Source organism: Erithacus rubecula, assembly GCF_903797595.1.
Source record: "Erithacus rubecula genome assembly, chromosome: 19".
NCBI classification, from domain to species: domain Eukaryota; kingdom Metazoa; phylum Chordata; class Aves; order Passeriformes; family Muscicapidae; genus Erithacus; species Erithacus rubecula.
In genome coordinates this window covers 13,133,809-13,147,744 of record NC_136671.1, presented here as the reverse complement: position 1 = coordinate 13,147,744, position 13,936 = coordinate 13,133,809, and the positions used below count along the sequence as shown (strand labels likewise).

General features: G+C 48.4%; 1 protein-coding gene across 2 annotated transcripts in view; it reads right to left on the bottom strand.

Moving 5' to 3' along the window:
• Window positions 1-13,936, bottom strand: part of ADGRD1 (adhesion G protein-coupled receptor D1) — an 85,569-nt gene that overhangs the window by 15,494 nt on the left and 56,139 nt on the right. For both annotated transcript variants that reach the window (XM_079322974.1, XM_079322975.1), the window contains 5 exons: window positions 11,105-11,216; window positions 7,819-7,972; window positions 5,566-5,632; window positions 4,625-4,691; window positions 3,068-3,159 (listed from right to left, as the gene is read on the bottom strand). In XM_079322974.1, coding sequence (XP_079179100.1) covers window positions 3,068-3,159; window positions 4,625-4,691; window positions 5,566-5,632; window positions 7,819-7,972; window positions 11,105-11,216 — 492 coding nt within the window. The remainder of the gene's footprint in view (window positions 1-3,067; window positions 3,160-4,624; window positions 4,692-5,565; window positions 5,633-7,818; window positions 7,973-11,104; window positions 11,217-13,936) is intronic.

Below are 13,936 nucleotides of genomic sequence, written 5' to 3'. Positions count from 1 at the left end.
CTGGCTGAAAGTGCTCCTTTTGCTGTTCTCAGCATCTCCTCAGGTGCTCTTTGCTCAGGGCTGGCTCCCACACCTGCCTGGGACATGCAGAGATGCTGAACCCTGTGCCCTGGGGAGAAACCAGAGCTCCAGGGCATGAGACAGCCCTGAGCAGACACAGCAGGAGCATTTCTGCAGGGAGCAGGAGCCCAGGGACGGGGTGCCAGCTTTACTGGGCTTCACTGGGCTTTGCTGGGGTTCACTGGCCTTCACTGGGCTTCACTGAGCCCAGGGGTTCAGGGGCTCAGAGCAGGGCAGGCTCCCTCCCGTGCTGCTGCCAGCAGCAATGCATTCAGTGCAGGTCACCGGGACTGAACCTTCCCTGTGGCAGAGAAGCTCTGAGAGCTCAGGCTGCCCCTTCCCAGCACTGCCCACCTTGGCCCCGAGCCCCCCTGTGCTCCTGCCCCACGTTATGGGCTGGGCAGGGTCCCCCCCTCTCCCTGCCCTGCGGGTCTCACTCTGTGCCTTTGCTTTGAGAGCACCAGCACAGCTCCAGAGGAGACACCTCACCCTCCCCACACCCCAGAGCAGTGCCAAAGCTTTCCTGCCCACAGACCAGGCAGTGCCAGTGTACCCAGCCTGGTCTGGGGAAGGGCTGGGGGATGCCCTGGCAGCCCAGCCTGGCACAGGGAGTGCCAGAGGCTCAGGTGCCTGTCCTGCTCTCTGGGCACACAGAGCATCCTGCAGCCCAGGGATTCCCCAAAACCAGCTGGACCTGGTGGTTCCCAAACTGCCCTGCAGCCCCAGGGATTCCCCAAAACCAGATGGACCTGGGGGTTCCCAAACTGCCCTGCAGCCCCAGGGATTCCCCAAAAACAGCTGGACCTGGTGGTTCCCAAACTGCCCTGCAGCCCCTCCTCACAGACACCACTGAGCCTTTTCTGCTCCTGTCTCCCCTCCTGGGACAACAACCTGCCATCAGCTCCCCCAGCAGCCTGCACTGCCTGGGCTCACCAGCAAAAACACTAAAACCCTTCCCTTGCACCTGCCACATCAGAACTGCTTTGCTTTCTGCTCTCATTTCCTGAAGGATTTCACACTAGACACACAAACCCAAGGCTTCATAATTATCTTTGTTTCCAACAGACCAGTTGCTTTCTCCATGGCATCCTCTGTACATAAAACTCAAATTCATCATGTTCATCATGTCTCACTGTGTTAAATCAGGGCACAAGCACTTCCCAAGACCTGAACATGTATTTATGCTCTTCTCATTTCAAACTTCATTTGAGGACCCATTTCTGTAATGATACCTGCAGAACTATTCTCTATATTCTGTTTACATTCTATTCTATTCTATTCTATTCTATTCTATTCTATTCTATTCTATTCTATTCTATTCTATTCTATTCTATTCTATTCTATTCTATTCTATTCTATTCTATTCTATTCTATTCTATTCTATTCTATTCTATTCTACTGAATTTAGTTCTGTGAGGAAAGCTGTTCTATCAGAGCATATTTCCAATAATAACCTCATGGTTCAATTTTTCAGATCTATCAGCCCTCTGATAATAATTTTTCTCCACTTTTCTGTAACTTTTGTCAGGTGAATCCCAAAATGACTTGGCACCAAGAGCATTGCTCAGCCAGGGCACCTGGAGAAGTCTCATTTCCAGCACAGTTACACATTCCAAATGCATAGCTGATCACATCTGGGCTGAGAGCACACACTGCTCATTAAAGGCATTCCCAGACCATTCATTCATGAATTGATTTACTTATGTGAACACCCAGTTAAAAATGGACAATATGTGTTGGTGTGCAGGGTACAGTGTGCACTGGATCAATTCCTTATACAGTAAAATATTCAAGCACTTGCAGCAACCTCTGGAGCTCCTCTTGTACTTCTGGAGTTGTGTCTTTGTCTTCATACCTCTAATAGTGCACAAAAATTGGCATTGACAATATGCAGTTATCTGCTTCCTAGGTTTCTGTATTTCCTTTGTATTTCTGAAGGTCACAGGAACTCAGCCAAACCTGAAACAGTCATTTTAATTCCCATTCTCATTTCACTACAGTGTAATTATCTTATTGATTTTCCTGTACACTTATTTACTGTTTTTCTTTTCCTGTTGGATAAGTGTACAATAACTAAACTAACTTGAATTAGGTAACTGTCACCAATATTTAAAACTTAATGACATTTTCAAAATTACATAAGTAATCCAAGCATAAAAATTATTCTTTATGATACCACTTCAGAGCAGTGGCACCAAATCCTCATCATGCAATAACCTGTGCCTCAGAGCCATTAAACACAAGCTATCATCACATTTTTCTCCTATCTCAGCTCCATATTCTTTTATTTATACACTGTGTCATTTCTCTATTTGGACTGAAGCATCTTTAGGAGATGCAAAATGGAATATTCAACATCTTAATTTAGCCTCGATGTATTAAATTATCTTCTTAGCTACACACATGTAATCTCTCCATATATTTCAGGGATGAGAATTTGTCCTTTTATATTCAGAGGCAGCTTTGTGTCTGCTTACATTTCCCCTCCAGACCTGCTAGTGCCACTTTAGAGATGATTCACTCTCAGGGGCCATCAAGGACTGGGATTCAAAGATCTGCTTGAATTCAGGCACACATTTAAATCCAGTGTAAGTCTGTGTGCTTTGCAGTGTCAAGAGAGACTTAAAGATAAGCTGTGCCTAAATATTGTGCTGAGCTGGGGCTAGAAACCAGCTCTGCCCTCAAAGAAGTAGAAGAGTTGCAGTAACCCAGCACAGATTGATGGTGCTCTGTGAAATCCAGCTTTGGCTACAGCAGGAGAGGAAAGTCTCCAGTAATAAAAGGGAAAATAATGAATCAGCAAGTGCTGGAGACTGTAACAGGCAGGGAAACTCCAGCTCCTGCTGGTTTCACCCTGCACAGCACCAGCTGTAATAAAATACAGCCCAGCACTACAACACCTTCAGCAGTGTTGGCTTTGTGCTGGAGAGTGTCCTGGAGGAGCCCATGGCACAGCACTGCTCCTGTGGGATTGCTGTCACAATCATTTCAATGAGAAAAAACTTACTTGAAGGCATTGGCATCTCCATGGACCTTGTAGTTGTCAGCACTGATCCTGGAGATGACTCTGGTGACAGCAATGAGGATGCCAATGTTCACCTGAGGGGAGGGAGAGGAGCAGGGATGGGTCAGGAGAGGAGGTTCTGCTGGATTTGGGGTGCAGGGATGGGTCAGGAGAGGAGGTTCTGCTGGATTTGGGGTGCAGGGTCTCCTGGGTTTGGGGTGCAGGGATGGGTTTGGGGAGCAGGGTCTCCTGGGTTTGGGGTGCAGGGATGGGTTTGGGGAGCAGGGTCTCCTGGCTTTGGGGTGCAGGGTCTCCTGGGTTTGGGGAGCAGGGTGTCCTGGGTTTGGGGTGCAGGGATGGGTTTGGGGTGCAGGGTCTCCTGGGTTTGGGGTGCCCTGGGAGGAGCTGTGCACTCAGCACAGCAAACAGAAACCTGCTGGGCTCTTTGCCCAGAGATGTTCCCAGGGTTTGGCTGCTCAGTTTGCAGCTTGTCATGATTTCCTCTCCCCAGAGGGAACCCTTGTTCCTCTCTTTGCTCCTTCACCCCCCTGGCAAAGCCTGGCTTGGTGCTTTGCCTCCCAGCCCAGGTGCTCAGGGTGCCCAGCACACAAATGAATAACCTGACTGTGAATAAATATCCTTGTTGTGAACAATCAGGGACCTGCAGGAGCCTCCTCAGCAGGGCCACCTGTCTGATTCTCTGCTGCCACAGCTCCTGCTTCTCACCAAACCTGGTGCAGTTCAGCTCCAAGCCTCTTTTACAGGAGCAAGGAGAAAAATATGCTAAGCCTGAACCCTTCTCTTCAAAGGCTCCTCTCTTTTTGATGTCAGGTCCAGCAGAAACATCAATAAAATGAAAAGAATTCCCGACAGGAAAGTAGGAAATCTTGAAAAGACCAACACTGAAAATGTTCCACAAAAGAAAGTTTGTGCTGGAGTCACAGGTGAAGGAAGAAGGAAATCTTTACCACTTAAAGGAAATGTGGCAAAAACTGTCTTGCTGTGCAAAGACCTTGGGTTTAAAGAGAAAAAAAGGCAGACAATGAGAAGGTTAAAGACACATTTCCCCCTTCCTGTCCAAAGCTGCACATCAGCTACAAAGCATCAAGAACAAGGGTAGAAAACTATCCTGAACTGCAGAACAAAGAGAAAGAGAAGACTTTAAAAAAAGTGCAGCTCCTAGCTCAATAATCATCCACTTTGGCATAAATATTATAATTCTGAGGATGAGAGAGTGAATTAAATATGTTTAAATTTGATTATAATGATTTTCTTGAGGTTTTTTTCAAATCTTCTGACCCCTTTTTTAGTTTTAGGTATCTAGGGGCAGACCATCACCTGGTGTATAATCCAGGTGTGGGCAGCCCTGCCTGCTCCAGGTGAGGGCAGCCCTGCCTGCTCCAGGTGAGGGCAGCTCTGCCTGCTCCAGGTGTGGGCAGCCTCGAGGGCAGCCCTGCCTGCTCCAGGTGAACAACCCTGCCTGCTCCAGGTGAACAGCCCTGCCTGCTCCAGGTGAACAGCCCTGCCTGCTCCAGCACACCCTGCTGTGCCTGCACCTACCAGGATGACAAACATTGCTGGTGCCACAAAAGCCCAGATGGCTCCATCCTCCAGGGAAAGCCAGCAGCTGCAGGGGAAAACCAGAGTTGTTTTGGAGGAAACACATCAAGAGTAATTCAATTAGCAATGTTACTAATTGAAAAAAAAACCTGACTTGTAAAACAACTAAGAGAGTGCAAGGAGACTGATGAATTCTGGAAGCAGATGTGAGAGCAGAGCAGGAGAAATCTGCTTTTCCCTCACTGGGGACCCAAGGTGGGATCTCACCTGGATTTGTCACAGCCAGGGGCTCCTCCCTGCCCAGCCCAGCTGCACAGAGGCAGAGAAGGGAGGAGAGGAAATGTTCCCTTTGTAATTCATGGTTTGGTACCCGGGCACAGGCTGTCAGTGCTGGAGCCCTGGGAAATGTCTCTGCAGGGAATTTGTGTCCCTGGCACACTGAGCTGGGTGGGAAGGGGCTGGCAGCACAGCCAGCTCACAGCCCTTCCTGCAGCCCCTGGGAGAGCAAACAGCTCACCACAGCTGAATTATTTCAGGGTTAAATCCTATGGTGCTCCTTCTGATAAATCTGCTCTTTTCCTAAATTAGAAAGGAGATTAATTTTCAAAGTTTTGGACATTCTCCATTGCAGATTCCAGGTGTAACTGCAGTTTTCTTCAGAAGATTGAATATCTTTAATCAATGATTACTCTCATCTTGGTGCAAATTTTCCCCCCTGAGCAGGGAGCTCACTGAGGAGCTCTTCACTGAAAATTAGGAAAAACATCTCAGGAGCTTTTTGTGAATCATCTCAGTGAAAAGCAGACTTGGGGTCCTGTGTTTAACAATATGCCCACACAAGTTCTTTAACAGACTCTCCCCTGCTCCCCATTTTAAACATTTACACATTTCCTGCCCATCAGGTTCTCATCCTTGCTGCACTGAGGTTTCCTCATACTCACTTGCCACTCTCCCCATAGCTGTCCAGGGATGAGGATGCAGAAATGACACAGATCACCAGTGGGCAGCCTGCAGAGAGATGCAATACCAGGAACAAAAGTTCAGCTTCCAGTAAACCCTGCCAGTTCTGCTGAATTTTGTATAAACAGAACAGCTCAGAGTCATTTTCAAATTAAGTCTAACTTGACATCCTCCTGCAGCTGTTTAATCCAACATGTTCAAATCAACTGCTGTCAGACAAACAAAATTACTTTTTAATAAAGTACTAGTTTAACTGTTAATTTGAATCAGTGCTAATTTCCTTGGCAATCACAGTCCTCTTTAGCCTGGATTTGGTTGATGGACTTTCTGCCTCTGCTATCCAAGGAGTGAAGCAACATCAGCCTGATTTTAACCCCTTTTCCCAGGTAAGTGCATTTAACCCCTTTCCCCAGGTAAGTGATTTTTTGCCAAGAATCCAGAGCAGCAGAGCAGTTTCTCCCAGGGATGCACCTGTAGCAGGTGAGGGGACACAAGTGTGACATTGGTCACCCAGAGCATCACCCAGCAGCAAGAGAAAAGCAAACTCAGACTGCCTCAGGTGCCAGCCAGGGCTGAATTAACATAATTAAAATGCCACAGGTCTGCAGGATTTCTGTGTTTAGAGGAAACTGTTCCCAGATGGTTTGGACTGGTGCAGTGGGCTGTGCCCTGGGAGGTGGAGAAACATTCATGGGATGGCACAGGAATAACACAGGGACAGCTCTGGTCCTGGTTCACAGGAATTACACAGGAATAACACAGGAACTACACAGGAACTGCACAGGGACAGCTCTGGTCCTGGTTCACAGGAATTACACAGGAATTACACAGGAATAACACAGGAATAACACAGGAATAACACAGGAATTACACAGGATTTACACAGGAATTACACAGGAATAACACAGGAATAACACAGGGATAACACATGAATTACACAGGAATAACACATGAATTACACAAGAATAAGGGATTTACTGCCAGCAGTTCCAGATACTGGAACCCATCCCTTCAAATATTAAATTATTGCCTGTTAATTCCTGTATGATTTAATAAAATGGGAAGGTTTGAGCTTTTATCATATTACAGAATTTAATAAACAGTTCCCAGACAGAGTATTAGACATGATAGCTTAAAGTTTCAATTTTCTTTTTAATTCTTTAGGTTTTCTGCATGAGGGTTTTACAAAATTCTCTGACAGGCAATTTCTGCTTAATTTTACTACTATCATCCTCACAAATCGTGTAAAGTTTTCCAGTGCTGGCAGAAATATGATTTTTGGGAGAAGTATTTTCACTCTTTAATAACTGCAGCTTGTCCCCTCAGTCTGAGGGATCCTGTGCTCACCACAGGACTGTGGCCCTTGGACACAACTGCTAAGAAAATTGTTAAATGAATGAGGAAAGATGCACAAAATAAAAAGCACATAATAATAATAAAAAAGACAAATAGGTAGCTGTTGAAAAATATATATATTTCACAGCATTACTATCACCCAGATCTGCATGGTGCCAAAGAGACATTAAATATTTCAATTATGACTGCAGCAGGTCTGTATTACTGATATAATTGTTCTTCCTGCATCTCCAAATGCATTTGGAGGGGAGGAAGGATAATGGATATTTTAACATGTTTGGGAATTGCCTGTGATTGATGGACATTCCCTTCCTGTTGCCTTGGCTCAGGGGCTCCTCTCCTGGGTGGGGGCTCTGTGAGCAGCACGGGGGCTCCTGCAGCCTCGGGGGGCTCAGGACAAAGCAGCTCTGCCCCAGGCATGCACAGGGACTGTGCCTGCATCCTTTCCTATTTCCTATTTCAGCATTTCAGCACTTCATTATTCAGAGTGCTCTGAACTGCTGCCTGGCATTGCCATGCCACAGAAGCATTTCCTCCCTCCCAGCAGCCTGGCACTGTCCTGGCACAGCCCTGGCATAGTCTGGCACAGCCTGGCACAGCCTGGCACTGCCCTGGCACAGCCTGGCACAGCCTGGCACACTCCTGGCACTGTTCTGGTGCCCGAGGATCTGCAGGGCTCTGGCACTCCCTGCAGTGGAATTAGCTCAAGATTGCACGTCCTGAACTCTGATTCAGCCAGAAAATCACCCATTTCCTCCCCCAACACACCCACCCCAGCAGGGCCAACTGTGCCACAGGGTGACAATTCAAAACGAGCTTCTGGATATAATCCTGTCCTACCCTGAGGAGACTTCAAGTCAGCAGCTACTAATGCTTACCCCATCCAATTCCATAATAATAGAGGTGCTTGCTTTCTTCTGACCCAAAGACTTTGATCACCATGCTGTACAGATGAAATCCTTCCACCAGCATCCATGCAAATGCACTCAGGAAGAAAAAATGAAGGAGAATGGCCAATATCTTGCAAGGCAGCTAAATTAAGAGTAAAAAGCATTACATTAGCTCCTGGTGATACAGTCACATTGGTTTTCTTTTTTTTATTTCTATAGACATTTATAGGCTAAATGCTAAATCTATGAAGTAAAACTGTCTTAAAAAGAAAGCAATAGACAATTTCATTTTTCTCCTGCATTTTCAGATAGCTTCAGAGTAATAAATCCTCTTACCATAAAAAATAATAAAGAAAAAATCCTTAACAACATTGCCAAATGTGATGTGGAAATCCAAATGTGTAATTTGGATTTGGAGCTGTACTCCCACAAAAGTCTACAAAATATTAAGGGAATCAAAACTGAATGTCTGCATCTGGTTGCAGAACCTGTGGCAAACACAGGAATTACAGAGGTGGGGTGCAAGTGCTGTTCCCTGATTTCCTCTCTGCAATCTTGGTTTTTCTCTAAAGCCCCAGAGCAGCCTGGCTGAGCAAAACAGGAGAGGTGGATCCTTCTCTCTTCCCCACGCCTTGGGTGCTCACCACTGGCCTTTCCCATCACTCACTCACTGCTTTCCCCTAATTTTCACCAATTGCTTTTCCCTTTCCTCATTTGCTGCTTTTCCCAAATTTTCACCAATTGCTTTCCCCTAATTTTCACCAATTGCTTTTCCCTTTCCTCATTTGCTGCTTTTCCCTAATTCTCACCAATTGCTTTTCCCTTTCCTCCTCATTGCTTCTGAGCTCTCAGCAGTGGCTGCAGCCCTCACTCAGTGGCTGAGCAGAGGTGGCTGCTCAGTGATGGGGATACCCCTGAGAGAGCCTCTGCTCCTTTCAGCACATCCCAGCCAGAGCCAGCCCTGCCTCAGGTCCCTGGCAGGCTGCTGGTGATGGAAACCTGCCCTGGAGCTGTGGCACCATCCTGGTGCTGATGGAAATCCTCCTGGCACCATTCTATGCTGGTGGAAACCCTGCCCTGAGGCTGCACATCCCTTCTGTGCACACCCAGCCCTGGCATGGGAAGGTTTTTGCCTTGCTCAAGCCCCAGGCAGCTCCAGGCAGGGGCTGTGCTGGGGAGCTCCACCAGTAAGAACCAGTTTGCTGCCTCTGATGTTAATTGTTAATTCCCTTTGTGTGGGATGGGCTGGGCTGAGCTGTGCTGGCATTTTATTCCTCCTGTTGATGATTTGGGGTTTTGCACTCCAATGACAATTAAAACCTTGGGACTTGGCTGGATAATGAAAATTGAGGCTTTCCTGTCCAGACTCACTTGGACATTCTAATGCAAATCCAATGGGACTACATGTAATCAAAAGCAATAAATTTGGGGTTAATTCATGTAAGTGAGGTCTGTATGTGGTTTAGTATTTCACAAAGTTCAGTGACATATTATTAAAGCAGATTAGCTTATTGACAAAAGCTGTAAGAGCCCTTCCAGTTAATTTTATCATAAGGCTATAAAATCCATTTTAATGCCTTTTGATTTCTACCAGAAGATTAGACCACAAAAATATAAATGCAACATAAAGCTGACTTACAGGCTAGTTCTGTCAAATGGATAATTTCCAGCTTTTGAGTAGCCAAACAATCTGGATCACGAAACAGCAGAAAAATGACAGTGAAGCAGCAGGAGGTTGGTCTGTATATAATTTTGTGTAATACCTAGTTTCAGATTTGTACATAAAATCCACAGCAAAGTTGCTGCTCATTCTGGTGGGGGTTTTTTTTGCCTTAATTATTGCTTAGAAGTTACTCTTATATGCCAAAATTGCCCTGTATAAAAGCACTGAGCAGCTGAGCCTTTACTCTCCTGCTGCACTCTGCGAAACTCCCCACTTTTAGCAGAACTCTTAAAAGGCAGATCTTGTTCTTGCTACTCTTAGAGCTGACAACTAGAGAGCCCAGCCAGCAGCAAAGTCTCCTATTATTGTTGATGAGAAAGTAAAGCAGAATTTCAGAAAAGCCTCCCACAAAATCGTTGTCTTTTTTTTACTGAGGATAGTTAAAACACACAGGTAATTTTATAGATATATCACAACAAAAGCTGCTTGGTTCACCTCTCTGTTTGGAAGTTTCCAGCAATGCCAGACAGCAGTTTGAGAAAGAGATATATACCCTGATCCAGAGCTGCAGATAACAGAGACACTTGATTTTTTGGTTGTGCTGGAAAAAAACCCAGAGCTGGCTAACACCTTCTGCCTCAATTTTCATTTTCCTGTGTCTAAATAATATTCCCATTTTCCCCACAAACACACACAGGTGTTTGGAAGGCTTTAGAAACCTAAAGAGCTGTGGGTGGTTAATTATTTTAATTGCACACTTCAGTTTGGGCACCTGTTGTAAAAATGATGCTCCCTAGTCTAGCAGAGGGAGTAACTAGGAGTGCAAAGCTGAAGGAACAAATCTACCACGGGAAGTCCAAGGGAAATCAGCAGAGCCATGAGGACAGCAAAGGTATCTTAGGGACTGGGCAGGGTAGGAAAAAACATGTGTACAAAGACATTTCCTTTTTCTGCAATAAAGACACCCTGGTTTGGGAATAATTGCCTTCTGAAACATGCCATGAAGTTAAGAGTATTATTCCAACACTACTGATAGCAGGTGTCAATAACCAGTTGGTTTTTTTTTTGCCCTGATCTCCCCCCAATCACCCCCCTGTCCTGATCTGATCCCCAATCCCCCCCTGCTCTGCTCTCACTCCAAACCCCCTACCCTGATCTGCCCCCCAGGCCCCCTGCCCTGATGTCTCCCCAAGCCCCCCCTGCCCTGCTCTGCCCCTAATCCCCCCTGCCCTGCTCTGCTCCCCAATTCCCCCCATGCCCTGCTCTCCCCCCCAATCCCCCCAGCCCCGCTCCCCTCGCTCCCCCAGCCCCGCTCCCCCAGCCCCGCTCCCCCCCAATCCCCCAGCTCAGCCCTGCTCTCCCCCCAATCCCCCCAGCCCCGCTCCCCCAGCCCCGCTCCCCCCAATCCCCCCAGCCCCGCTCCCCCAGCCCCGCTCCCCCCAATCCCCCCAGCCCCGCTCCCCCAGCCCCGCTCCCCCCAATCCCCCCAGCCCCGCTCCCCCAGCCCCACTCCCCCAGCCCCGCTCCCCCCAATCCCCCCAGCCCCGCTCCCCCAGCCCCGCTCCCCCCAATCCCCCCAGCCCCGCTCCCCAGCGCTGCCCTGGCACTCACGGTGGAGGGGCTCAGCTGGAAGCTGGCCAGCAGCAGCCCCTGGGCCAGCAGCAGGGCACAGGACAGGTTGGTGTGGATGTGGTAGCGCTGGTTCCTCATGGTGCTCACGGACCTGCAGGGACAGGAGCAGCTCAGCACGGCCCGGGGGCGCCGGGGGGGCTGTGCCAGCAGCACTGAACTGCCCTGGGGGCACCAGGGGTGCTCTGGGCCCTCCTCCCACCAGCCTGGGGCCCTGCTGCTGCCTCTGGGGCCACAGACTGATGGGCACCTGAGCACAGGTGACAGTGACAGATGGGCAATGAGGGTGTGATACAAGATCAATAAAGGGTTTGATAGAAAATCAATAAAGGGCTTGATATAATATCAATAAAGGGTTTCATATAATATCAATAACGGTTTGATATGTATCAATAGAGGTTTGACACAATATCAATAAAGGTTTGATAGGTATCAATAGAGGTTTGATCCTGGAGGATCACTCCCCTCCTCCCAGCAGCACCTGGCACCCTCAGCCCTCACTGTGCCACAGCTCCTGGGCTTGTTTTGCTGCGTTTGCCTGGATGGGAAATGAGGGGATGTGAAAGGGACTGGCTCCAGTTCTGATTTATACAAACACAGTGCTGGGCACAGCAACAGCTCCCTGTGCCCCCGTGCCTGCCTGGCAGGGACATGCCTGGGTTTCAGCAGCATTTGAACATCTCTCTTGGCTTTTCAAAAACCAGCTGGAAACCTGACAAGAACAGGTTTTCCTGGAATCTGCTGACCTCATGTTTCTGTTCTCATCCAGAAATAGGAAACAGAAAACATAAACATTGATCTGAACCTCTCAGGCTTGCCTTAAGTCTGTTCTCTTTAAAAAGCAAACAGTGCTGGTGATAACAGGTTCTGCTCCAACACCCCCTGCCTGCTACCCTGCCCCTGGGAAGGGAAGGAAGAGGGACATGGCAAGCAGTATCCAGATCCCAAAAAGCAACCCAAGGATGCTCTGCCTGTGTCAGCAGGATTCTGAGGAGGAGCTGCACATCACAGGCTGGGCAGTGTCACCAGGGGGGGCAGCAAGGGGCTGCCACTGCCAGCACAGGAGTGCAAAGGACTCCCAGACTCTTCCCCACGTGTGTCACAGCCAGCTCACAGCACACTGCAGAACTCCACCTCAGCTGCTCAATGAGAGCCTGCTCTGCAGTGAGAAGATCATGCAATGGTTCTGAGTGGGCACTTTGAAGGATGCTGTGTAGGTGGGGAGCTGAGCCTGGGACACTCAGCTGGCTCCAAGCTCTCTGCCAAGCCCTGTTTGCCTCCAGCTCCTCCAGGAGTTTTCAGCCCTGCTGCAGCAACACCTCCTCCTATTGCTCCCTTCTCCTTCCTGAACACTCCAGCATCCAGTTTTGCACTCAGACTAAAATGGGGATCATTCCCCTCAGCCTAAACATGCCAACAGTGCCAGACAGGCAGATCTTGGACTTGGGTGGATTTTGCCACTCGTTCTGCTCTCAGTCCAACTATGACCAACACAGATCTTGAAACTTGGAAATAACACAGGGTCTGGAGAAAACAAACACTGCAATCAGTTTACTAAGATCCAGCAAGTCCTTTTCCCTAGAAACTGGCCTCTTAACAGAGCGTCCAAAATGCATGCTTAGGCACAGAAAACAAAAATCCAGCTCTTAAGTGGGAGCAATCTGGTTTAGTGTGTGAAAGGAGACAAGAATCCTACTCCTTGATGTGCTCCTAAAGTTCTGCACAACCTTGGACAAGTTGCTTCACCCTTAGTCAGGTTTTCTGGTTTTTATTTAGACACAAACCTTTATTAAACCTTTTTTTTTCCAGAAATATTTGTATTGAGCCCAGCTGAGCCTCAAACTCCTTTGTGAACACAAAGAGGAGTAAAGGCCCTGAGTGCCCTGGGGCAGAGCCCAGCACAGGCAGAGCCCCCAGGGCATCCTGCAGGGCAGGGGGTGCAGGGTTTGTGACCACCAGCCATGGGGTGAGTTCCCCACTGCTCACCCCTCATCCCAGCAAACTCAGCAGGGCTGCTGGAGAGGCACTGGATGTACCTGTGCCCCTGGGAGTGAGTGTACCTGTGCCCCTGGGAGGGCACTGGGTGTACCTGTGCCCCTGGGAGTGAGTGTACCTGTGCCCCTGGGAGGGCACTGGGTGTACCTGTGCTCCTGGGAGTGAGTGTACCTGTGCTCCTGGGATTAACTGGGTGTACCTGTGCTCCTGGGAGTGAGTGTACCTGTGCTCCTGGGATTAACTGGGTTACCTGTGCTCCTGGGATTAACTGGGTGTACCTGTGCTCCTGGGAGGTCACTGGGTGTACCTGTGCTCCTGGGAGTGAGTGTACCTGTGCTCCTGGGAGGTCACTGGGTGTACCTGTGCTCCTGGGAGTAACTGGGTGTACCTGTGCCCCTGGGAGGGCACTGGGTATACCTGTGCTCCTGTGCACAGGCTGTGTGGAGCAGAAGCAGCCAGTGCTGGCTGAGGTTCCTTTCTGGGCATTGCCTCCTGAGGCAGCACAGGGCAGCAGCACAAAGGGCTGCTTGTGATCCCAGCAACCCAAAAATGGGGGCACAGGGGGGTCCTGCAGCCCCTGCTCACACTGCAGCTCAGAGCAAGATCTACAACCTCTCCTTGCATGATTTCTGAGCTATAGCAGAGCACGGACAGTTTAAAAAAAATTAAAAATCTCTGACGAGATGGAAATGGCCTGCTATATAAAGACCATCCCATTTCAGGAAATGAAAGTAATTTAGAAATAACCAACCAAGTGTTGCAAATACATGGGCAGGATCTAATTAAGGGAGGTTGTAGAATTAAGAGCCTTTGTTTTAT